The sequence below is a fragment of the Polyodon spathula genome, chromosome 2 (genome assembly GCF_017654505.1).
Source record: "Polyodon spathula isolate WHYD16114869_AA chromosome 2, ASM1765450v1, whole genome shotgun sequence".
Taxonomy (NCBI): Eukaryota; Metazoa; Chordata; class Actinopteri; order Acipenseriformes; family Polyodontidae; genus Polyodon; species Polyodon spathula.
In genome coordinates this window covers 17,299,548-17,326,306 of record NC_054535.1, presented here as the reverse complement: position 1 = coordinate 17,326,306, position 26,759 = coordinate 17,299,548, and the positions used below count along the sequence as shown (strand labels likewise).

General features: G+C 37.1%; 1 protein-coding gene across 3 annotated transcripts; it reads right to left on the bottom strand.

The window, feature by feature from the left end:
• Positions 1-2,818: 2,818 nt before the first annotated feature.
• LOC121330857 (E3 ubiquitin-protein ligase RNF4-like) lies at positions 2,819-26,303 on the bottom strand. 3 transcript variants are annotated; one of them, XM_041277745.1, is made up of 10 exons: positions 24,808-26,303; positions 23,632-23,736; positions 18,050-18,208; positions 16,565-16,678; positions 13,656-13,794; positions 10,441-10,517; positions 8,933-8,945; positions 8,667-8,811; positions 7,727-7,778; positions 2,819-3,788 (listed from the first exon to the last, which is right to left on the bottom strand). In XM_041277745.1, the coding sequence occupies exons 5-10, from the start codon at positions 13,705-13,707 to the stop codon at positions 3,639-3,641; spliced, it is 489 nt and encodes a 162-aa protein (XP_041133679.1). In that variant the 5' UTR covers positions 13,708-13,794; positions 16,565-16,678; positions 18,050-18,208; positions 23,632-23,736; positions 24,808-26,303; the 3' UTR covers positions 2,819-3,638. The 3 variants fall into 3 exon arrangements, with proteins under 3 accessions (XP_041133679.1, XP_041133659.1, XP_041133668.1); XM_041277725.1 differs by lacking the exon at positions 16,565-16,678; XM_041277734.1 differs by lacking the exons at positions 16,565-16,678; positions 18,050-18,208.
• Between the last annotated feature and the right edge of the window lie 456 nt (positions 26,304-26,759).

Genomic DNA, 26,759 nt, shown 5'->3' with positions numbered 1-26,759 from the left:
ATGAAAGGCGCTATATAAAAATAAAGATTATTAAGGTTAGGGACAGGATGATTTCATAGTTGCCAAGCTCTGGAAGTGAAAGGTGGAAGTAAACGGCAAATGCCCTAAAATCATCTGATGCCCTCGGGACACTTTCTAGGGGATATTCCGTTACACTGCGACTGCTGCCACTCAGCCAAGGTTCACACCCTGTCGGAGTCCAGGTCCACGCTTGATGCACTACAGCCATTCAGATTTATTTTATTTGTCCCGTCCCGTCCCCAAAAGACAAAGACAGCGTCCTAAAAAATCTGACAGAACACACAAGCTGGGTACTACAATATTACAAAACATGGTTTAATTTTATTGACAGTGCTACTGTAAATAGATTAATTCTGCACAAAGAGATCTGTGAGCAATTTGGGAAACAGCCAGATGCCCAAAAGATGTTCCGAAGAGCTTTCGTTTTTGAACTGGTAGGTGAACTGCATCCACAGCATCACGGGTATCTACATATGATATGCATCACTTGCCACAGCCAGTTGAAGAGTTAGGTGAGACTGCTTCACAATCCAAACACAAGGGAGACAATACTGTGCCTATTGCAGAGAATCATAAGGGTCTGTGAGTCTCAAGCATTTTTATTCCAGATAACTTCATATTAAAAAGGAAACTTTGCTCTTTTGATTTTATACAACAATCATGTCTCTAGGACATAATATGATTTTTTATAAGGTGAAATGCAATTAATGTAAAATGACAAATGCTTGGAGTGTAAACGGTTAATGTCTCTATTGCACGTGCATCGAGAGCCAACACCATGGCTTTTGCCAGTGAATTCAAACACATGCAAGAGTCCTGCACAGATTGAAAACTATGTTGCGAGCACTGTTCCTCAGTACTGCAATTGTTGCATATTTTATTTACAGGTGGCTACAGTGCAGTTTACGTTTGCAATCAAGATGCTTTTAAGTATTGGACAGAAAAATAAAATTAAAAAAATAGAACATTTATATGGCAAAAAAAACTTTCCAAACAAATTATTTCTTTGATTCTTTGAATACATCTGTGAATGACTTTGGCAGTTAGTTTCTTTGTTTTGCAACCTTCTGCATTTCCATGAGCTCCTGAATCTGCCTTTTCTGTTCCTCTGCCAAGTCTTGTAATTTAAGTACTACTCTGCTGTTTTTCCTCTCCAATATGATGCAAATCTTATAATACATATATCATTTTGTTTATAATATGCTCTTAGATAGAAATTCAACAGTGCCTAATTTTACTATAGTTCTCATATTATAATATCCCCTTTAGTGCCATGAAAAAAAGGGGTTAAAGTTTTCGGTGTAGTGCTGTGACTTTCCAGCCGAGACACATCACTATTCGTCCAAATGCACTTAAGAAAAAATTCCTTAACGCAAGGCCGATCGAACAAAATAACAAGCTGAGTATTTTCCAATGTTGCAGGCGATGCTGCAGATTCACTTTGTTTAAAAGTAAAAAATAGTCAATTATGCCATTATATTAATTCTTATTTATTTTTTACAAAACAGTGCATATAGCTATGTTGGTCAAAAAGTCCAATATGTGGGGAAATTACACTACAGCCACCGCACTGGTATTCTACCCCTGCCATTTTGAAACGGCCACAGAGTAGTTCCTCAGAATGTTAGTTAACGTTACGAAGCATTCTCGGCACGCAAGTCGATCAATAGAAAGAGCCACGTAATGTTCTGCCTATTAAAACGCACCCTGGAAGAATCCTAAGGGCTGGCTCTGAATAGTCTACAATGTAATGATATGATAATATGCCATGCCAGCCACATTTAGACTAAGTAATATATACGAAAACAAAGTTTATCATCCAGAAACCAAAAAGTCACGATTCCAATACGGTGTCCATTTTAGGTCACAAGTGACGGGTGGCAATAGGGTTTGCCCAAGGAGTGTTCACAACACAGAAAATTTGAAGTTACCAGCGTAAGTGGTTTTGGAGACAACAGAATTAGGAAGTGCTGCTGTTGATAACATTTAACGGAAATTTAAGAAAAATCCATGTCCAAAACATTTCATTATTACTATTTTAAGGTTGTTTTATTTTATTTATTTATTTTTTTTTTGGGGGGGGGGGGGGACCCACTTTTTGACTGGGTGGTACTTGAAAAAATCCAAGTAAAAAAAAAAAAAAAAAAAAAAACCACATTTAAAATACTTCTATGTAAATTTTATGTAATCTTTCAAGATATATATATATATATATATATATATATATATATATATATATATATATATATATATATATATATATATACACACACACACACTTTTTTATATCACACCAATTACGAAGGCCAGAAAATGCACAGCATTAACATGCATGTGTCACGGACGACTAGGTTAATTTGACAATTATATCATGAGACTGAAAAACTACCTGGATACCTAGCGATAAGCAATCATGTCCTTATAAACGTAGAATTAAACCAATTTATACAACAGTAATTTATATAAAACAAAAAGTATCAACAAATTATGGAGTTTCTGGTGAAAAGAAAGATGCCCCCTGCCTGCAATCACACCACAAAAACATAAATGTAAAAATGAATGTACAGATACTGTACCTACACTTCTGTTACAGTATATTGGACCCAACACCACCTGTCCTTTGCAGTCTGCTTAAACACATCCGGAATCTGTTATCCCCCAACTCCACAAAAAATTGCCAAACTTTACTCAATAATGCTAAGGTAAGGTGGTTACCTTCTCTAAACACCTGAACCTTCAACACCCTTCCCACAAAATAAAAACAAGCAGATCATAATAAATCACATTGCAAAATTAGTCAAAACTATAAATAATGCATTTAATATTAACTTAATATACACTATATACAAAATACATGTGTATTTTACAGAAAGTAAGGGCATAGAAACTTGATGTTACCTACTAAAAACATATTGCAAGATGGCACTGGTTCACAAAGAAGAGCCTGAAGCAGTAAAAGACACAGTACAGTTGGCTTGCTTTCAGTTACAAACCTCCCAATAAAATCTCCAGAATAAAATGGTAAGTAATGACTAAAAAACCTTTAACACAAACCTGAAAAGAGGAGGAGTTGGGCTCCTTGTGGTGCATTTCTCTCATTCAATTACTAATGAATTGCACAATTAAGAAACCATGAGCAATGGTTCTTCGTGACAGTGCCTTTATAAAGCAATGATTTAAACTGGAGAGAGGATGACAGATGAACAATACAAGAAAATGTGCAATTTTAAGCTTGCACCGATGTAAGTGAATGCCTGAAAAATACAGAGTGCTCTTCGCAGTTTTACCACTCAACTCCAGTCCCTTGTCCTGGCTCCACTCCTACTCACTCCACAAACACAACCATTCTGTGGGAGGGAATAGAATGACAAACAGACCAAATCTGCCGTTCACAGATGGAATATTCCAAGTTATCCAGTTTCCAGCATCAAAATCTTTGCACTTATAACAGAGAAATAAAGCTTGGATAAATGAAAATGAAAGTGTGTTAATCCAAGTTTATAGATACAGGAGAGTAAAACTGTATCAAGTGCTGCTAAATTAACTCATAGAATGTCCCAAGGGTCTATGCAGTCTTTTCCTGCTACTGTACTTGAAAACTTCCAGGGTACACACTGCTAAATGTAAATGGGGTGGTACTGTTTGTGGGTGAGTTTTTTTCTGCAAGTCGGGCAAGAATGAGCATGTTTGAGCGCGTTCCGAAGACACTGGCTGCAGAACAGGTGCCCACATTTTGTTGATACAATGAGCCGTCCACTCTGAAGAATCTGGGGGAGAAAAAAGAAAAAAAACGAATAAAAAAAAGATGCAACTCTCACGGAAGAGTTGGGGAAACTAGACCGAGATTAAAACAACAACAGGTAAGATAAAATAGGTGAAAGCAGAGAAACTGGCATTTCACAACTAAGTCATGTCTTTAACCCTTTAAGGATCATATATACATGATAGTGCTGGGATAAAACACAGGATTTTACTTTACTTTACCCCAGTGAATTAGCTACAAAACAAACAATGCCAAATAGTTCAACTTAAACGTTGCTTTGTTTATTCCAAAATAAATAGTACATAAAGCTGACACCTGACATTTATTTTTTCACTTGTTTGTTTCTTCGCAGCGAGGTTTACTTGTGCCTTTTTGTAGCAGAACAAGCAAACTTAAAATTTAAACTTTAAACACTTAAAATAACGAATGTTGTTGTAGTTGGGGCTAATTTTTTGTTTCTACTGTACAGGTCAACGTTATGATACGCACCACTCAATAACAATGAGAAAGCATCTTCAAATTGAATTAGATAACATCTCAGCACTGCATAGGCTTTTTTCATAGCTGGACAGGCTTGTTAAACAGTGTATGCCTTTTTATTGCCTTGTAGCATACGACAGATGCGAGTGATAATTAAATCTTGTTGTTAATGATCATGTTAATTAAAATTCAAACATCTGTGGGAACACAGAACACAGTATGGATCAGACATAAAAAAAGAGCTTTAGTCCCAGGCACAAAAGCATTAGCAAGTGCATAATATAACATTCACGGAGGTTAATGGGTCAGTGGTTTTTTTTACCATAAAGTCCAGCAGCTAATATATACAATAGCAGCAGAAATAAATTAACACTTATTTTGTTTTTTGAATTTCCAAACCTATTCATAGATTAATTCTGCAGACCAGTAGTAGCATTGCATTCAATAGAACAAAATGCAGTTTAACAAAAAAAAAAAAGGGAATAACTTCTGTCCTTTACTACTACTATTTTTTTTTTTTTGTAGCAAGAGAAACAAACACTATGGACTTAAACTGTTCTTGCTGGCTGCAGATATCCACATCTGAATTTCATTCAGCCTCCTGCATTGTAAATTTACCTGCCTTTTTTCCCCCCTAATATTCCAACCCCAAAATTAAAAAGGAAAGTTTGTAAAATTAAAAAATAAATAAAATAAAAAAAAGATGCATACTGTACATGTTTGAGACAGGACAGGTTGTATAAATTGGTCCCAAAACTGAAATAAATGAATACATAAAGTGAGCCAGATTCCTACATTTTATCCTGCAGACTGATGCCTCTGACTTAGGACTAAGGATAGATCTCTCCCAGGAGGTAGAGTGCGTGGGGCATTTGGTATTATACATTAGCAGGAAGATGCTTGCGTGACAGAATCGGAGACCAGGCATGCTGTAACTGAGAAAGAAATACCTAGCCGTCATAAAACAACCAAAAAAAAAAAAAAGACCTTGCAGGGGCCCCAGTTCTGCAGGGGGCCCTACGTTATAGCGTATTTCTGATTATGCTGCATTCAGCTGAACCAGCACGTAGAGTCCTGCATTGGGTCAGGTACCTGTGGGTGACCCGCAAAAGCAGGTCGGAGTCTGAATTTTTTGCAGCTTGTGGTTCAGGTCAGAAAATGTAATTTTAAAACGTTTTCTGTCCTTCCAGCATACTCGTCTGCAACCCTTTCCCAAACAACGTATCTATTTCCTGCACCAAAGTAGGAGGCGATTTGGGAGGAGTCATCTAACTAAGCAGTGCTCTGTTTGTTTTGCCCCTTGTTTGATATGTCACAAGATCCTTTTTAGCATCACGCTGCTTGGTTATATTAAAAAAAGGTCTGGACGAGGCGAAACAAAAGATAATCGCAGGGTTTATATAATTTGGTGGATAATCGTTTGAGGTGTAAATCAGGAGCGTGTAATTATTTTGCAATCGTGAACACTTGCAGGTTCGGGTAGGGTTGCAGGTCTTATTAACCCTTTCCAGCTCTATGTTGGACCAGTGGGAGGATCTGAGCAATACACATAGCCTCTGCACCACAGAGATAACACAGACATACCCAAACAAGACAGCTGCTTCCGCATCCAGCGCTCAAAGAACATCACAGACATATGCCAAGTTTTTGGAGAATTATACACTGAACAAAACCAAAAACACAACATGTAAAGTGTTGGTCTATTGTTTCACGAGCTGAAATAAAAGATCCCAGGAATTTTCTATATGCACAAAAAGCTTATTTCTCTCAAATTTTGTGCACAAATTTGTTTTAATCCCTGTTAGTACGCATTTCTCCTATGCCAAGATAATCCATCCACCTGACAGGTGTGGAATATCAAGAAGCAGCATGATCATTACACAGGTGCACCTTGTGCTGGGGACAATAAAAGGCTACTCTAAAATGTGCAGTTCTGTCACACAACACAATGCCACAGATGTCTCAAGTTTTGAGGGAGCGTGCAATTGGCATGCTGACTGCAGGAATGTCCACCAGAGCTGTTGCCAGAGAATTGAATGTTCATTTCTCTACCATAGGCTGCCTCCAACGTCATTTTAGATAATTTGGCAGTACGTCCAACCGGTCTCACAACCGCAGTCCACGTGTAACCACGCCAGCCCAGGACCTCCACATCCGGCTTCTTCACCTGCGGGATCGTCCGAGACCAGCCACACGGACAGCTGATGAAACTGTGGGTTTGCACAACTGAAGAATTTCTGCACAAACTGTCAGAAACCGTCTCAGGGAAGCTCATCTGCATGCTCGTCGTCCTCACCAGGGTCTTGACCTGGCTGCAGTTCGGCGTCGTAACCGACTTCGGTGGGCAAATGCTCACCTTCGATAGCCACTGGCACACTGGAGAAGTGTGCTCTTCATGGATGAATCCCAGTTTCAACTGTACCGGGCAGATGGCAGACAGCGTGTATGGCGTCGTGTGGGCAAGCAGTTTGCTGATGTCAACATTGTGAACAGAGTGCCCCATGGTGGCAGTGAGGTTATGGTATGGGCAGGCATAAGCTACGGACAACGAACACAACTGCATTTTATTGATGGCAATTTCAATGCACAGAGATACCGTGACGAGATTCTGAGGCCCATTGTCGTGCCATTCATCCGCTGCCATCACCTCATGTTGTTGTTTCAGCATGATAATACACAGCCCCATGTCGCAAGGACCTGTACACAATTCCTGGAAGCTGAAAATGTCCCAGTTCTTCCATGGCCTGCATACTCACCAGACATGTCACCCATTGAGCATGTTTGGGATGCTCTGGAACGGCGTGTACGACAACGTGTTCCAGTTCCCGTCAATATCCAGCAACTTTGCACAGCCATTGAAGAGTGGGACAACATTCCACAGGCCACAATCAACAGCCTGATCAACTCTATGCAGTGTCTTTCAAACCTGTTTGAATGTGAAAAAATATACTTTTAAACAGCGTGTGTAAAATAAAGTGGGCCTGATGCACCTGACAGGCGCTAAATAAATGGACCGCAAATTACACCCGCGCAGGACTCTGCCTCTATGTGCATCTTCCGCCATATTGAAAATATGACGAATACTAGATTCATTTTTTAAAATCAAGTATTCGAATACTTTGCATAACTGTAGCAGCACTAATGTCCCCCAGGAGTATTCTGAAATTGAGTATTTTGATCCTTAAAAGGGTTAACTAGGTATTATAAAAAACAAGTTTCCAACTCAAGTTCCTGGCAAAATAGTTAAAGAAAAAACTAATGTTGAGATTTGTCAGACAACAAAGAAATAGGGTATCAGACCTAAAAACAAACTTACCACAACACGATGGGTAATATAGAGTCTCCGTTATAGATGGTTACATTTTTCAATAGTTAACAAAAAGGGTGACCCTTGTCCTATAGCATTCTATTACCAAAAAACACAGGTACTACACAAGTTTCAGTAGGGCTACATTGTCTTACCTCTGCATAGCTGTCCATGCATATTGGACAGCTAACTGTTCCAGACGTAGACCTGTAAACATTTACAAGTCAATACATTGTATTAAAGGAGAACTGGCATTATTGTTATTGGGCAGAAAAACACATTTTGGTTTAATACATGCATTGACATGATCTTGATACTTTAAGGGGACTACCCTTGTAAAAGTCTACCACATTAAATTTTAAGTTTTCCTATGCTTTCTCCATGATTAAACTATTTCTAGGGTTTGAATTTTTCAGTTTTTACTTTTTGTTCAGTTTCTTTGGGGGTGTATCATTTATTACATTGAATGTACGTTTCACCAATACATATAGAACTGTTAACTTACTGTGCTGAACTGAGAATATCCACTTTAGGATTTTGGTAAATGTAGAACTCTGGTTGCATTCTGAATCCGAGAATTGTGATAAGCAACAGATTTCCTTACCACCCACATATCAATCGCTGCAGTGCATGGTTTTTTCTGCTCAGCCCATCGTATGACTATAGAAAACTGTAGTACTTCATCTCAGCATACAAGAAGATATTTACATCTATTTGCTAAGAGTAAACATTCATCATGGTGCTCAGATGTAAAGTTTTATATTTTAACTTGTTGCATCCTATTTCAGTAGTACTTGCACACTGGAAACTAGACTGTATTTAAATGTTAATCTTGCATTGTAACCCTCCAAGTCGCCTTGGATAAAGGTATCTGCCAAATAAATAAGAAAATGCTGTTCCATGTCTTTTTACACTTTGCTATGCTTATCTTACGCTAACTTTTATAAGGGTATACTTAAGAGTTCTGAAATAGTTTTCTTTAAAAAGTAACATTGTTATTCTGGTTTGTGCACATGCTCATTTTTCAAGGACAGTTAACTAATGAATTAATGCCGCCTCAGCTATTTTTGTTCATGATAAACTTCTTCAGCATACCTGGAACAGTTGCTGTTCACCACAGAAGGGACAAAGGCCGATTTGGCTACAAGAGCAGAAACATAAACCTCCCTCTCTGTGAGGCCCTCTTCATCACTGCTGAGCACGTAACTCTCACCGCCTCCCGATCTCCTGCGACCAGGACCTGACAGACAGACAACCAACACTGTCATTTTCATTTTAAAATTTCATAAAATTTTATTGTTGTGAATTAATGGCTTGTAAAATTATTTACATATGTATATATATATATTTCTAAAACGCACCTTCATCCACAATCTTTGCAAGCAGGTACAAGGGGGAGGGGGAAAAGAAAAAAAAACAATTATTAAAACCTAAACTAATACTGTGCAACACCAGTATAAAAACATTTTATAAATACTAATTTACAAGTTCACTGGAAACTATGTATGAAATGGAAGTTTAAAATAGGCTCTTCAAAAAAACAACAATTAATGGTAAACAATGAAATTAAGGTATTCAAGACCACTTGTACAGTATATTAGAGACTTATGTGTTACTTAGGAAAAGGTGTCAATCCTTTTTTGATCCAACGTATTTGAACAGTGCATGAGAAGATATAAATAATGGTAAACCTTTTGACCTTCTGGTGTGCACAGGTTCAATGCTAGAGTAAACCATGTTGGATCAGCACTCCACTGGCATCAGAGCTTTGCTAGTGTACCCAATTAATGGGATCTGAAGTTGTTTAGAACATTTCTGAAATATAATATAGTGGACTGCACGGTTAGGTAATGAATAAATTAGGAGTACCGATGATCCTCTGAGGCAATGATTATGCATTGCGAAAGAACATATTCTTTTCACTGATTTCTGGGAAATTTACCCTCTGAATATTCCCATAAACACAGCAAATGGTTTCCTCACTGACACACTACATTCAGGAATGCTTCCGGTAACTATTGAACACACTGCATAGAGCTGCACGATTTCTTAAATTTCTTCAATAACAAAGACACCAGCTGTATAAAAGAACGGAAATATTTCTGCTAATCCTTTTCTCCAGTAAAAAAAAGGGACTTTCACAAGTCTATTTTTTTCTTTTCTTTTGTTTGATAATTCACTGATGGTGAAAAATAGAATGTCTTTAAAAAGGTGCATATAAAAACTGAAAATATTCTACAATTTAGCATTTACAGTTTTTCAGGTAAGCATTTCAACAGTTATGAACATTTGTGAAAAGTCACTTTGTATCGTGAAATACAGCCCTAATTATAAGAAGTGACCAGGTTTTATAGGTTACTATGGACTTCCCTTTTCTATAAACTTTAGTCAATGGAGAAATTCAGTACTCATTATTGGTATACTAGTCCTCAAGGGCTGTTACACATTGAGAACAGGTTAAGTTTTTTAAACTTACATGTACATTTTATAAACCAATTTCAACACTATATAATTAACCAGTTTACTATACAACATTTTCTGCAGGAGAAAAAAAAATAAAATAAAAAAAAAAAGTTTGTAACCACTGAGCTTTATGGAACGCCGGCAGCGACATTTTAAATTGTTCCATAGAGATTAGTAGTACAATTTTAGGCTTTATCTGTCACTGTCATAGTATGAGATTGTCTTTAAAACTACAAACAGACAATTAATTATTCTTTTAAAAAATTAAAAAACTACCACACAAACATAAGCAGGCATTACTTGTGACTACTGAACTGACGTTTTTTTCATCAAGGGTCAAAAAATATTCGTAACTGACGAGTGAAGAGCAACAGTGAAAACACTGGAAGCGACTTATAAAACTTACCTCCACCGAGTCGTTGCTTGTCAAATCAACCACTACAGGCTCCGAGCCTTCGCAAGTTAGATCTACCACCTCCTCACCTGCAGACAGCGTTATCAGTCAAACAAATGCATTAAGAAAGAGTTTACAGCTAATAGTTGTTTCAATGAGGCAGGGCTATGGGCTCCACTGCAAAGTGGTTGGATAAAGTAGATGGCACATTTGGTTTAAAAAAAACATTAGATAGCTAAAATGATTAATAATAATAATAATAATAATAAATAATAATAATAATAATATTATTATTAGGCTTGAATTTCAGCATATGATCGCAGGAATCGTTGATCCTGCATATCTGCAACTTTCAGTGTGGGAAAATTCTGCAGAGATATATTTAAAGACACTAAGCTACTGTATTTTTCACCCAATTTAGAATGTCTGAACTCTACAACAATCTCTAAGGAAGTGGGTGTCGGGGACAAAAACATTATGAGCCGCATTGTCAGTAGTTCTGGTTAAAATAAATACGGTAAACAAATAAATAAATAAATGGTGCTGGATATTTAAGTGTCGCAAGCCTTTATTCTCTTGCACGTGATTCTCGGCCACTATCTAAGCACTGTAGAAACTCAGTACACTGCAGTAAGTAAACAGTTTTGGTTAACAAAAAGCAAAAACACAATTTTAAGTCTATCTAGGTGTTGTTTTGCAAGCAGTGACTTTGGCTAACTCTTAAAAGTCAGCCCCATTCATTCTGGGGTGCCGGCTCACAGAAGGTTATGCACATATTATCCAGGCACTGTAAAAACCACCCAACTGGTTCACGGCTTCTTTAAAAGTACAGATTCTGGGCATATTCAGTGTGTCTATGCATTACTCCTAGCCGGAATTACGATCGCATGAAGTTAAGCCTCTCATGTGACATCATGATCACAGCTTAGGGTTTATTTTGAGTCTTTTGCTGCGTCATTGTAATGGCTAGACTGAAAGGGGCGGTATCGTTGGAAAGCTTAAGCTCCGCTATCCCCGCCCCCAATGTTCATTTGATATTGAGGTCCAATGGTGCAGTTTGTTTTTTTGGATCCCTCTATTAATACAGTACACAGTGCCTATAGAAAGTCTACACACCCTTTCAAAAAATTCACCTTTTATTGCCTTATAGCTTGGAATTAAAATGCATTAAAATACTCCCCCGCCCCCCCCCCATGTAGCTACACATCCTACCCCACAACTTCTACAAATTTCTAGAATTTTCACTTAGAAAATTAAAAATAAAAACTGAAATAGCTTGGTTGGATAAGTGTACACACACCCTTGTAATAGCAATCCTAAATTAGCTCAGGTATAACCAATCGCCTTCAAAAATCACACACCAAGTTAAGTGGCCTTCACCTGTGTTAAATTGTAGTGATTCACATGATTAGAGGATAAATTTAGCAGTTCCTGTAGATTCCCTCTAGGTAGTGCATTTCAAAGCAAAGACTCAACCATGAGCACCAAGGCGCTTTCAAAAGAACTCAGGGACAAAGTTGTTGAAAGGCACAGATCAGGTGATCGGTATAAAAAAAAAAATATCAAAGGCCTTGAATATCCCTTGGCGCACGGTCAAGACGACTATCAAGACCCTCCCTAGATCAGGTCGTCCCTCCAAACTGGATGACCGAGCAAAAAGGAGACTGATCAGAGAGGCTACCAAGAAGCCAATGGCAACTTTGCAAGAGCAACAGCCTTTTATGGCCAAGACTGGTCAAAGTGTGCATGCGACAACAATATCTCAAGCACTCCACAAATCTGGCCTATATTTTACTCAAGAAAGCCCACCTTGCATCCCGTATCAAGTATGCAAAAAAATCCAAGGCGATTCTGTAGCCAATTGGCAAAAAGTTTTGTGGTCTGACGAAACCAAAATGGAACTTGTTGGCCTAAATGCAACGCATAGTTTGGCGTAAACCCAACACAGCGCATCACCCAAAGAACACCATCCCTACTTTGAAGCATGGTGGTGGCAGCATCATGTTATGGGGATGTTTCTCATCGGCAGGGACTAGGGCACTTGTCGGGATAGAAGGGAAAATAAATGGAGCAAAGTACAGAGAAGTCCTTGAGGAAAACCTGCTGCCCTCTGCAAGAAAGCTGAAACTGGGACGGAAGTTCACCTTGCAGCATGACTCCAACCCAAAGCACACAGCCAAAGCTAGACTGGAGTGGCTAAGGAACAAAAAGGTAAATGTCCTTGAGTGGCCCAGTCAGAGCCCCAACCTAAACTTGTGGCATGACATGAAGATTGCTGTCCATAACGTTCCAAGGAACTTGACCAGTTTTGTAAAGAAGAACTTGTCAAATACTGCCAAATCTAGGTGTGCAGAGTTGGTAGAGACCTATCCCAACAGACTCACAGCTGTAATAGCTGGCAATGGTGCTTCCACCAAGTATTAATTCAGATGGGTGGAGACTTATCCAATTATGATCTTTCAGTTTTGTATTTCATATATAACTTTTTCCCCCTTAACAGTGTGGAGTATGGTGTGTACATTATTGGAAAATAAAATCCTCATTTAAATGAAAAACTCATGAAACTGAGGCACTGACACAACAAAATGTGAAAAAAGTTCAAGGGGGTGTAGACTTTCTATACGCATTGTATGTATGTGTTGTGTCATATATACATACATATATATATATATATATATATATATATAATATATATATATATATATATATATATATATATATATATATATATATACATATATATACATATATATATATATATATATATATATATATATATATATATATATATATATATATATATATATATATATATATATATATATATATATATATATATATATATATATATATACATATATATATATACACACACACACACACACACACATATATACACACATACATACATACATACATACACACACACACGACGAAACAAAAAGACAATAAATACTCCATAACCTTTACATAATGCTATCAGGTCAGAGCTTGTGTTCACTGAACAATGATATACAAGAAAACTACCCACACATGTTAAAAGGTACTTGTCAACTATATAAATATATAACATGAAACATAAAATGCCCATTACAGCTAAAAATGTAATTATGAAATATTTACGAGCCACACTGTCTGGTAAAACCATAAAGCAATTAATCAGAAATGCCCAAATGCAGAGCATTGAGGAAAACAGATCTGAATTTATTTGGCGATTTTTGTCTTACTTGGCAATCTGGTGTTCTCGGCCACTTCAATCAACCCCGTTTCCAATTCCATTTCCGGCGCTGAATGCGTATTTGTCCCTCTGCTTCTTTTATTCGGTTGTGTACTTGAAGATAGACTTCTGCGTCGCTTTCTTGGAGTCTACAAGAACATACAAAATACATTTTAAAATGAGGGCAAAAGTTGGGCTGCAATTCATATTTGTCAATTTTTTACTGAAGAATATCTAGCACGAGGTTCAATTTTCAATCTGGATTTGTGTGTGCGCGCACTCTATGGTAATGTGTAATTTTTTTTTTTTTTTTTTTTTTTTTAAGACGTGAAAAAGTTTAAGGCCTACTTTTTAAAAAGACAGAAGGCAATTCACACACACAAACTTAACACTACAAACCAATAACTTTGTGTCCACCAGCGTTAAGGGGCTTCATGCTTTTTAGATACGTCAGGTGCTGGCTGATCAGTAAATGGCATTTCATGACTGAACTCGTTCAAGGAAATTGGAGTCCAAAACAATAGAAACTTGAAGACATTTCAGACATTTTAAAGTTTTTATAAAACATGTATCAGTTCTAGTATTGTTTCAACTACCGAAGAGCAGCTCCATCCTTAATTTCAGCAGTAGTGCTGGATTAGAATGTAAACAGACACATTCGAAACTTGTCATGGTAAGCATGTTATCCCAGCCCAAGCTAGACATACCCAGGCTTGTGCTATAAAGATTTTTGCAGTGTTAACATGGGTTAAATTGCAATGAACTTGTAGATTTAGTACGGACCTGCGTACTCAGTTGCGGACTAGCTAATATGGTACTATCCCAGGATCATTCTTCTAAACAGGAACTAAATTCACATTTATAACTTCATTTTCCTAAAACACCACCAAAGTGAATGAAGCTGTGTTAGGACAAACAAAACTCGCTTAAGTCCTTTATATTTGTTTATAGGACCAAAGGTGTATTGTACACTATGAAAGGTGTAAAATCGAATCAGAAATGCCAATTACATATTTCAGGTAGAGCTTAATTCTACGTACATCCATACGAAGGCAATCATGGCCAGTAGTCGTGCAAAACTATACAAAAGGAGCAAAAACAATTTCAGAATATATAAAAGATGTCATTGAAACTAGAGGATGGCGAAAGCATTCCACAGCAATTCAGTAGCGTGCAACTGCATGGAATACACTTATAAGCAGATTTAATGCTGCCTCCCTGTGAAAGAGGCTGAAAGTAAATACATACTGGAATTATTTTGATATAAAATTGGTCAATGTTAAGTTGAATAAGTTATAGAAGAATGAAACTGGTTTGTTGTAAACATTGACACTCCTCCCCCCTCCACCCAGAAGATTAAATCATTTTATATAATTTTTGATTATGAATAGTTCAGTTTCATTGATGTTGTCAATACATTTTGGGATTTTTCATATTTGTTCCAGTTAGTACGTCACCACAAACCTAGTCTACAGAAATTGCTAGACTAACTTAGTATTGTGTTTTGGTGTCCTCTAGAACAGTGGTACTCAACTCTGGCCCTCGAAATCCAATTGAGTCCAGGTTTTTACTAAAAGAATGTTCTAATGTAGTTAATTAAAACTGTTAAGAGGCAATTAACTAATTTAGGACCTGATTGGAATAAAGACCACAACTGGAATGGATCTTGAGGGCCACAGTGGAGTACCACTGCTGTAGATGGCAACAGCAGTTACTTTGGATTCATTGCAATTGAGACACATTTTAATATGCAGCCAGTGACTTGAGCTGCTTAATTCACTGCAATTGGTATTAACTTGTGTATTAGTTTAGTACCGGCCTCCGTACTAAACATGGGATCAGCCCCAGTTAGTGCGCTCCTTTAAGTTTGTTGCAATTGACCCAAGATGACTAAAAGTTTGCAACAATAACAAAATAAGTGTGTACTGCATTCCCTACCATGCGCCGTCACACACTTCAGACAGTGTGCTCTGGCTAATGTTGAGTTTGTACTTGAAGGGTGGGGACCAGTTTATTTTTGCATAGGGTGTTAATTTGACAGAGCAGGAATTGGAGATGAAAACTGTATCCATGAAAGTAACATCACAGACCTGACATCTTAATGTTTTAAAGTATCTCCACACAGCGCTTTTGCAGGACATGTTTACTACACTAGTTTGTCTCGACCGGTGTGTGTCTGCGTCACTGCACACCGATAATACTAACAACAACGTGATGATTAGATTGTTTTTTTATGTATATAATTTTTATATATTCCGATAATCTGTGCATCCCTAATGACCAGCCTATAGTTCAGTGGTTCTCAACCCTGGTCCTGGTGGAACACTTCCCTGCTGGTTTTTGTTCCAACCAAGCACTCAATTACATAATTGAACCCTTAATTGAACTAATTAGCTTAATTTGACATTCTAAATAGAGCAGCGTATAAAAAGTTTAAGAATAAGTTCATTATACAATTGTATACTTGGAGAAATCTCCACCTGTTTAAAATAATGTTAAATAAAGTGTTCAATTATGTAATTGAGTGCTTGGTTGGAACAAAAACTAGCAGGGCAGTGTTCCCCCAGGACCAGGGTTGAGAACCACTGCTACAGTTAAACACCCTAAATTATTCCATTAATAAATATGAGCTAGGTTCCATTTGGTTTGATGAGAGATTAATAATACGACAGAGAAGGTAAAAAAATTAAAACATGCTAAATTATTGTCAACCCCAAATGGAATTTCTTTATAGCAGCCAGTTGTTTAAGATATTATTAAATAACTGATAAACTAGATTAAAAGTAGAACAGAATCATCAATGCAACCAATACTGTTAATTGCTAGGGGAGATACTAGCTCAGCTGTCTCCTTGTGTTGTGTGCAGGGACACAAGCACAGAGTGGTTGTAGGTGGGTGCAGATGCTGCCCATAATTCACCTGGAAGCGTCTTGTGACTGGACCTCACAAGATGCACTCAATCACAGCAATAGAAATAAATTCCAATTAATAGGGTGTCTGTCAGTAGAGGTTCCTGTGATTACTCTCCTCTCCCTTGATTGAGGAAACAGGATTTTTGAGATACTGGCAACAGTTTACACATTCTCCAGCTAGCTTCATATTTACAGGAAGTTGCACTGTATGAATCTCAAGAAGGAAAAAAAAAGTGATTAGTAGAAAAAAATATATATTATAAAAAATGCACAACTGCACACAGTTTTAATTCAACACAGACTAATGTCATTCAATTTGAAAGGCCAGAAACCCACCACACTCCCCGTACAAATGTTGGGTTAATTTATTTGTTTTGATTACATGCAAGAACAGGAGACATCCAATACACTATAACAAGCTCTGCAGCCAAAGAAACGTTTCTCTCTATGAAGATGTGACAAGAATTATGGTAGGATCTCTTTGCCTATGTCCCGTGTGGGTATTTACAAAAGCAACAAAACACACAAAAGCTGAAAACTGCCTGATGCTACTCATTAACTGCCCAGTTGTACAATGGGCCAGTCACTGGATGGACTATACATCTTACCCTACCAAGCAGCAAGGTTTACAACTGATGGTGTATTATTAAAAACTATATACTGTTGTACTTTTGGCATGCTAACATTTTTCCTGGAAAGCACTTGGAATACCAAGGCTGTAAATCTACGTTTAAATTAACATATGTGCAAAGTGTTTAAATATACGGTTGGTTACCAGTTAGTCAAGGTATCTCAGGTTTAAACGTCTTTCCTGAAAGGTAGCGTCCTCAAGGATTGACTCTACATTCATTTTCACTGCTCCTATTACTCTGCCGGTGAACTGAGGGGGTGGGGAAACAGTCAGTGAAAGCTAGGAGGTACAGAAATGGATTTGTAACCTTAGTTATTTAATTAACGATTTTTATCCTGGATACACCTGCAGGTTTAGTTGGTGTTACAACTCTGTTCATAGCAAACAGAATATGTTTTTATAGCTCAACCACCAATCAGAACCACAAATACTCATTATCAGCAGAGAACACATTATACAACCTCTGAAATCCAGGATGATGGTGTTAAGGACTGAAATTATAATTAAGATTAGTTTTAAAAGCAATGCCAACTACATCTGTAGTATTTAACCACAGTGACTTTCATCACTAGTTACTGTTGCTGCCTCATGCCAATTGTTTTGCTAATTTTATTCACACGCTCTGCATCTTTATTGAACTGCTGCACTGCTCTGCACATTACTTACAATCTCTTCAAAGAACATCTAATGCTGGCCTACTTGAATGTCATATTGTGGTGCATTTCTGACCTATCTACATCTTCCAACAGCAAGAAACACCCATTACACGTCATCAAGGATACTAACAATGATTCTTGAGGGAGAGACATTTTAAACACTTTCACAAAGTTTCTGAAATCAGAATATATGAAAAATACTTACAGTGCTCATTATTTCTGAATCAGGTATTACTGAAAACTGATATGGCAGAAGTACCATTTAATGTTGTGCAAAAAAACAAGCTGAGAAGTCTGGTAACAATCATCTATATGTCCTGTTGCACATTTCTTTAGACAGCATACAGCAAGTCCAGTTTAAAACCTGTAAAAAGACATGAACAAAAAAAATACTACTTTTATGTATTAGGCCGAGGAATGTCAAGTGGTATGTCATGGCGTTTTAATTCTCGTTAACCATCCAGCATATTAGCACGCCTCTATGTACGAAGTAGCAAATGCACATTTGATAAGGTATGCACAATCCAGCAGAATTAAATTTGCTGTTAGCATGCTGGAATGCAAACAGTGAGAGATGTTCACCATGCAGAGGGAGGTTATGGGCAGGCAGCAATAAACTAAACTGTCCAAAAAATTTACAAGAAATTACAAGAAACACACAAACATCAATGGATGCTACTTAACACTAGAAGTGCCACGGTAGTCATTTTGACAACGTCACAGGAAATAAGTTAGCGTTTGTCTTTTTGAGCCTTTCTACGCATGTGCGAATCTTAGAACTTAAAGGCAAGGTTCTCTGTGGAGATTCATCCAAAGTGACAGGACGCCACTTGTATTTTGAGAAATTAAAATATGTACTGCATTGCAGACAGTAGTTTGTTTAAATATGTTGTCATCTTATTTGTCGAAGTGTACTGCAGACAGTATTTGTTTAAAATTGTGACATTTATCAATGTATATTTACATTTAATTTGTATTAAATACATTTTATCTTCAGGAAATTGCTAGCTGTATTTTAGTTCAATTTTTTTAACAAATATTTTGGTCATTATAATTTCTGTCTATGCATAGTTAATCGCTAATGTGTATTTTCTTTCAAAAATGTCGTTTGTGGACATGTCATATACTGTCCAGCAAATCAGTGTTTAATAAGTATTTATGAGGCTCACTAACAGTTATACTATTTTCATGGTAAACTGCTCGGTGACTTTGAATCTTTTCAATAAACTGAGTGGGAAGGTGGGTACAAACACTTTTCTTCATGTAGAGAATAAATGTTTTTGACGTTTTCTACGTGGGGCAAACTCTAAACCTGTTACTATAGAAAACGTACATATTTTTAGTGGAAGATGGTGTTTTTAAGGTGTATACATAATTTGAGAAACGCACAAAACGATTGGCTTCCTATACATACCGTCCTAAAGTGCAGTTACATTTATGAACATCTGTAATCTTAGTTGACATGATGGATGTACTTGCACAACAACAAATACTGTAGTAATATTTCAGATAGCTATCTAATTTAATGCAGTACCCTGTGCAAATCTCTGATCCTCACTTCTACAATAAAGTCCCCACTCACCGGTCATTATAGTTTAGGAAAGATAAAACATCATATCACATTATTCTGTGAAACTCTGTGTGAGAACACACATACATATACACACACTTGTATGTATGTGTATATATATACTTCCGTTTGGCTGTCTATGTGAGCATAGTCTGCTGTCTTATAATATTACAGGAATTGAGAAATCTTGACATTTTTGCGTTTTGATTTGAGAGCAACTACAGATATATTTGCTTTGGCATCAGAAATTTGGAACTATTTCATTGAAAACAGCATTGCCTGTTTGAAGCTAAACATAACACATTACATGGACAAGCTGCTGTTTCCGACAAAAGCAAGGTGTCGCTGGACACAATGCATGTCAAACAAACATGTCAAATTTGGGATCAAGTTTTGGCTGGCAGTGGACTCTACCCCTACCTGTGCAAAGATGAAACTCGCCCAGCTGGTAAGAGACTAGGTGACAATGTGGTACTTCGGCTGTGCTTAGGAAAAGGAATGAATGTTACCAATTAGCTGAATGTAACTAATTAGCAAAACAGTTGAAGAAAAAAACAAACAAAAAAAAAAGGCTGGTTGCAACAGTAAACAAATCAAGAAGAGTTTCCACCATCTTTGCAAAACTTAGTTCTCTGTGAAAGCAATCACCGGTGTGCAGTTGTTGTATTTCACAATTTACTGGACATGGCAGCCATCAATTCCTTTGTTTTGTACAATTAATGCACCGGGGAAAATATCATCTTATGATGCTAGCCATGGATCTTTGGCAGAAACATTTCGAGCAGAAAACTGCAATGTGACAGGGAAACGCAGCTCAACCTAGATAAAGTGTGCATCAAGTGACACACGCAAAAGAAAACAATGCCAGGTAACTAAATGCAATAAAAATAAAACGTCCGATATCTGTGCCCAGTGTGAAAGAGCAGTATGTGGTAAATGCATATGACAAGTTGACAAGCGTTACATCTGTGTGGATTGTGCTAATACAGGGGCTACTTTGAAGTATGTCTCCCTGAACGCGCATTCCCATTACACAATGAGAACTGGAGTTAATTCTCTTTTTGATAAAATAATTATTTTGAATTTACAATTCTGTAACTAGGCCTACACATAACCAGTTCACAGCTGAGCTACACAATATCTACTTTTGAAATGTTTATTTTATTATAGGTTTTTTCATTTTTTGGAGGCGTGATATGCAGTAGGCTAATGTGAAAAAAAAAGTTGTTATTTTTTGTAAATAATTACTTTGTTTTTACAATTTTGTATGTACATATAGCAGTTTACACGATATCTTTTGAAATATTTATTATAGTTAATTTTTTTACGTCATCTATTATATGCGCTAATTTTGAAAATAAAGCCTTATGTTTATTTTTTTATTTAAATATGGTGTTTCTGCCATGCAAATTTTAGCTATGATGTTCATAAATAAAACTTTTCAGTTGTATCTGATAGTTTGTGTTTCATTTTCATATCGAAACCATTTGAAATGTATCCGTCAAAAAACTGCTGGCGGGTCTAGGTAGTAGCATAAACCCGGCAGGTCTAGTGTTGAAGGCCCATGCCTGAAAAGAGCAGAGTGCACATGTCTTCAGCACGTCATCCTCTTAGAGGGTTGCTGTGGCGAAGTGTCCCACCCCTTTATTTTTATAAGTGTTTTCTGTTGTATGTAGTGTGTTTAATGTTGGTGTTTATGTGTAAAATACACAGGATATAAATATGGGTTACGTGCACAAGTGTTTAAAATGTATATTTTGTATTTAGGCACGAGGATTGCACAGCACTTCACGTGCAAGTAAAATAATATGCGAGCACGGGGAATTGCACTTTTATTAATTCACGTGCAGTTGTACCGAGACTCCAACTGAATGACTGATTAGCAATCGAGTCTCGGTACAGCTGCATAAAAGCTGCATGTTTTCACTCACTCGGGTTGTGTGTTCGTGAGTGGAGAACGGGAGAGAGAAGGAAGTTTTGAAATAACAATTGCTACAGCGTGCTGGAAGTGCCAGCACGGTACTCGTTTGTCTGTTCGTCCACTGTCTTGTTTAGTGTTGTCCGTTTTGTTTACCTTTTTATTTTGGCCTCAAGTGCCATGTCCTGTTTTGTGTGCTTTGTTTAAATCTTTTTGTTTATTATTTACAATAAAACCCTGGACGCCGTAGTGTCACAGATTCACCGCATTCCTAATTGTCTGGAGTCTGCATTTCTGGTCTGACGTCACCCCTACAAAGCCATCCTGTTCAGTTGCCTATTATGCTGTGATTTTAGAAAATGGAGGAGACCAGGTTTAACCTGTAAACCAAGTCAGACCAAATATGAAAACACTATCTCAAAGCACGTGGAATCATTGATTTGGCCACAGGACAGGTCACTAAATCAATGCGGCAAGGAAACTTAATTTAACTAGACAAAAACTCAGACAATAATTCAAAGTGTACCGTATCTATAAGACAAAAAAGTACAGTTGTATACCAAGTATAAAAGACAATGGCTTAAATTATACATTTTCAGAAAGGAGAAACACCCCCAATAAATAGCCACCAAACTAGAAATAAACAATTAAGATACAATTCTAGAGCATGAATTAATTATTAAATGGTTTCTTATTGTTATTAATTGATGTTTCTGAAAAAAACAGCGCTAATGACTTGAGAGTTGTGCCCAATATCTTTAGACCTTGATCATCCATCAGGAAACTGAAATCTCAGCTGCCCACAATATGGCAACCACCTTGGGTACAGCAGTGCCCTTTCTTCATCTCTCGCTAGGGGCAGAATGAAATTGTTGTAGAGGAAAGTGACAAGTTGACCTAAAACTGGTAGTCGACTAATCAGACTTCACGAGACGCAAGTAATTGTGAAGCGTGTGGTTTCAGATGGACAAATATGGAAGGCCATCCGGGTCATAAAACATGTTACTTAGTACGTGTTTCTAATATTTAGTACACATTCTAATTTCACTTTAGTACGTGTTGTAATTCTAATTATTACACATACTAATTTGGCCAATCAGATCACTGCAAATCAAACAACAACAAATTAATTTAAAAATAGTATGTGTAACAAATGATTCAATTAAAAGTCACCTAACACCTGCCATTTGGACTTGGCATAAGGTAATGAAAGGTGGAGAGACCCAGAACCTCAGAGGAGAGCATCAACCAGCAGTTTCAGAGCCTGACAAATCGCTTTAATTCAGCGGTAACCCCACTGTAACTAATATGTAATTTTAACAAGTGCTGAAAGATCTGACATTGAATCTAATATCAGCTATGATAACTCAATATTAGTGTAAAACTAATAAGAAAAAAAAAAACAATTGTGTACATTTGTTAATAGCTAACTAGCCCCTAGTAGGTACTGCTGTAAAATGACCAGCCACCAGGATATGTGGGATCGAGTCATAGAAGTAAGGTATATTTCAAGGTTTTAAAACAACACTTCCCACAATTCTTTTCAACGTCCCGTCCCTGCATTTCATACGCTAACATTCACAGAAAATAAATAGAGAATTTTGACAAAGACTGCTGCAAAGCATTGTGGTTTACAGTGAAAACGTTTTTCCCCCGGAAAGCAGAATTGTTAATCTGTTAACGTTTCTCTAGTGAGGCTGGGTCATAAAAGAATATGAATGAGAATTAAAAGACAGCTACCTAGCAATTTCCAAAAATCAGAAGCGTGGGAAATGCGGATGATTTTCATTTCATTTTGTATTAAATCGGAAGATTTCATGGTATAACAGCCCCTAGGCATTGTGGTAGTGGCAAGAATGTGCGTTCCCAGGAAGCAAATTGAAAGAAATTGTGCAATTGGGTCAACGCATTTCTAGTGAGACTAGGTTGTTTTGACACGGGTGCCCTTCCACAGACAGAAGTGCAGTTGCGGTTGAAATACATTAACATATAAATGACATTTTATAACAGTACATTCACAAATAGAACACCAGGCACTATCAAATACCAATTCGACTACTTTCACCTCAACTTTCCTACTCACACTAATAGTCGTTCCAGATGACACACATGGACATTGGTTTAATGCCAGAATTACCTCAGAACATCCTGCTTTGTCGATGTGTGCACTGGTATACAATCACATATAGGTGCAATGTCCAAGTTCACTGTTACACTTTGTTTTTCACTACAACCATGTACATCCTGTGGTTAAAGAAAAAGGGCTTCTAACCAAGAGGTCCCGGTTCAAATCACTTACCCTCCTTGTGCTCAGTCTTTCCGGTGAGACGTTGTTACAAGTGACTCTGCAATTGATGCATAATCCACACGCTCTAGTCTCTGTAAATCGCCATGGAAAAGGCGCCTGTTAAACAAATAATATGTGTGGTTTGTTAAATAGATACAGTATTCTTTTTTTCTCTTAAAAGTATCATTAGCAGACACTGCTTGTTTCAAAAGGAGTGGTAACCAAGGTTTTAACCATTCCAAAAAACAAAGTACATTTAGATAGACATGCATTTCACTACTTGCTAAATAATCTTCTATATCAATCATACACAAATATAAAGATCTTAAAGAGAACACTATTACACCTGAATGCAGAACATCCAGTTCATCTGGTCTGACGGGCTGGCCCTGGTGAACACTAATCTCTACGGTAATATTACAGTAGGCAGTCCAGTATCAGTGCTAATAGGTCTTTGTGCATATATGTTTCTTAATAGACTGATTAAGGCACTGGCCGAAAAGTTTCCATATTTAACATTTTTAACCGCATTTACATTCATAATTATTCGGTTTAGTCCACACGACCGCTGTAAAGATAATGTGTACATATTAAGAGCCTATTGCTTAAAAAAAGACAGAAAAAACTTGGCTACGTCAGGGTAATTTGATATTCGATTTTAAATTTAAATTCTGTATTTATTTATATGCGGACGTTTACAGTCAAGTAATGCCGTTGTTGAAATGTAACGTCTGTAGGTACGACTACAAGAGACAAGATATTAGGCATTATATTTTTAGATTAAAAAATGCCGTTATTTATTTGCTCACGAAATTACACAACTCATTTTTTCAGCATGTTAGTGTGGTAAGTGTAATATTAAGTCTTCTCAACGTTGTCCTGTATTTATGCCTTGGTGGTATCACTAGGCTTCGCGTTCAAAACAATGACGTAGTCACTATGGTGTGCTAGTGTTTTAACAACTGGTAGAAAAAGAATGGACAATAAGAAACACGATGATATTTTCACTTGCAAAAAATGTATTTACATTATTTCAAACAAAGGCGTTTCGAATTCTGCACACAAAAATTCTGCTAAGTCTATGAAATTTGGTACCAACAACCGTGACCTGCATATTCTATATCATGAAAAATATTTATTCAGGGAACACAACCCAAAATAAATTTAAAAAGAACTTAAAACAAGTACCTTTCCAGTTTCCTTTCTCTTTTGTGTCTCTACCGTCTCTTAGGAAATGCTACACCAGCACATCCGCTTCTCTCAGTGGCCAGTTACAAGTGCCGCTAAGAATCTAATGACGAGTTTTGAAAACCGCCTATGACGAGGCGAGCCGCGAGTTCCTTGTTGTGGGAATTGTAGTTTTTTTTTTATTTTATTATTTTTTTTTTTTTTACAAACCCGTTATATAAAACATGAGACGTATGACAACGGTGTAGGACAATGTATTGAAGTGAGTTTACCGAAAATGCGTCTGTGACATCATAAACAGGCACCAGGAAACTGGGCCTGGGAAGATGTGCGCGCTCTGAAAACGTAAGACGTTAAAAACGACCTAAGAACTTGTATCACTGTCTTAACACATAAAAAAACCAAGATCGTAAGTGTATACACATCATACATACACACGATAATCGACTGCAATACATTGTTTAATTTAATAAAAAATGCGACAAACGGAAGTCGACCTGGGAGCTGCCAGACAGTGCCTGCAATAAAGGTACCGCGAAATGTTTCTGTCAGGACAACAGAGGAAGTTAGCACCTCTGGTCACTTTCTTTAAGTAACAAAAACACATATTCACTCCCAACGTTAACTACTTTAGATGTGTAATCGCTGCAGTATAGGCTGCCGACCTTAGATTTCGGATTTTGGTGTTGGGGATGATTATTTATTGTCGACTGCAAAGCGAGTCTTACCTGTGTGGAAAGGGCGCAGGATGTTACCATTATTGCTGCATCTCCAGATAGAGCAATTCTCAGCTGCTGTTTCTTTTATTCATGTTTTTTTTTTCCTTTTCTTTTTTAGTTGTATTGGTATATGCGAGGAGTGGGTATTCTTTACTATTTCCCACACGGCGACTGTGGTTAGGTTTTATTTTTTTATTAACGGTTGATTATTTTTAATTGTTTAGTTTAGATTATAGTATTGTTTTATTTTGTATCACGTTTTGTTTGTATATATTCTATTTTTTTCGATTTGGAGTTGTTTTTATAGCTCTAAATTGCACTGATAACCCCTGTTCGCCTTGCCAACCATTATAAACTTAGTTCTTGTGACATTTGACTAAACTATTACCGCTTTATCTCCTTGAATCCAGGCTGTTCGGGTGACCTCCCAGTGGCCCATACACGTGAATTATTGTATAATCTGCAACATTTATTTGTTTTTAATTTTCATATCATTGATCATTTGTCTCTACAATAAATTGTTACTCGCTTTTAAGGTTATGTCTCTGCTTATTTGGAATACCAGGAGCTGTAAACTTTTCTTTCTGCAGGTTGACAGGGGGCGCTGTTTCCCCAGCTATTCATTTTAATAACCTGCAAGCTATAAGGATAATATCGTTTTCATTTTTGTTTTTTTTCTTGCCCATCCCAGACTCGCACAAATATGATACTTTAATATGTCGTGCACAACATTCTTATTTCCTTAATTCGTGACGAAAAGTACACCAAATAAAATAAAATACAAATGATGTATACTGACACGACAGGAATACAGCAGTATTATTATTATTATTATTATTAATAATAATAATAATAATAATAATAATAATAATAATAATAATAATAATACAGTATTGAACATTCCCCCTGCTGGAAGCTATCAGATTTGTTGTCCTGTGCGCGACTGTAATCCTGCTTGAAAAGGCCCCAGCCCCTCGTGGGGTTTGAAACTGCACTTTTACCTGTATTTTACATCATGGGTCACATTTCTTAAAAAGTAATAGTTTCTGCAGGGATTAGGCGTTTTAGGTTTAATTTCGAGTTGTGTGTTTGGTTTTATAGTTGTATTTAGTGATCTTTTGGAATGCTGAAGTGATTACAGTAATGATGACGTGCACAATGGTAGTAGTAGCTGTGTGTGTGTGTGGTCCAGTTGGATGTGCCTAACCTTGTTCTGTCTAGGAAACAGACAGG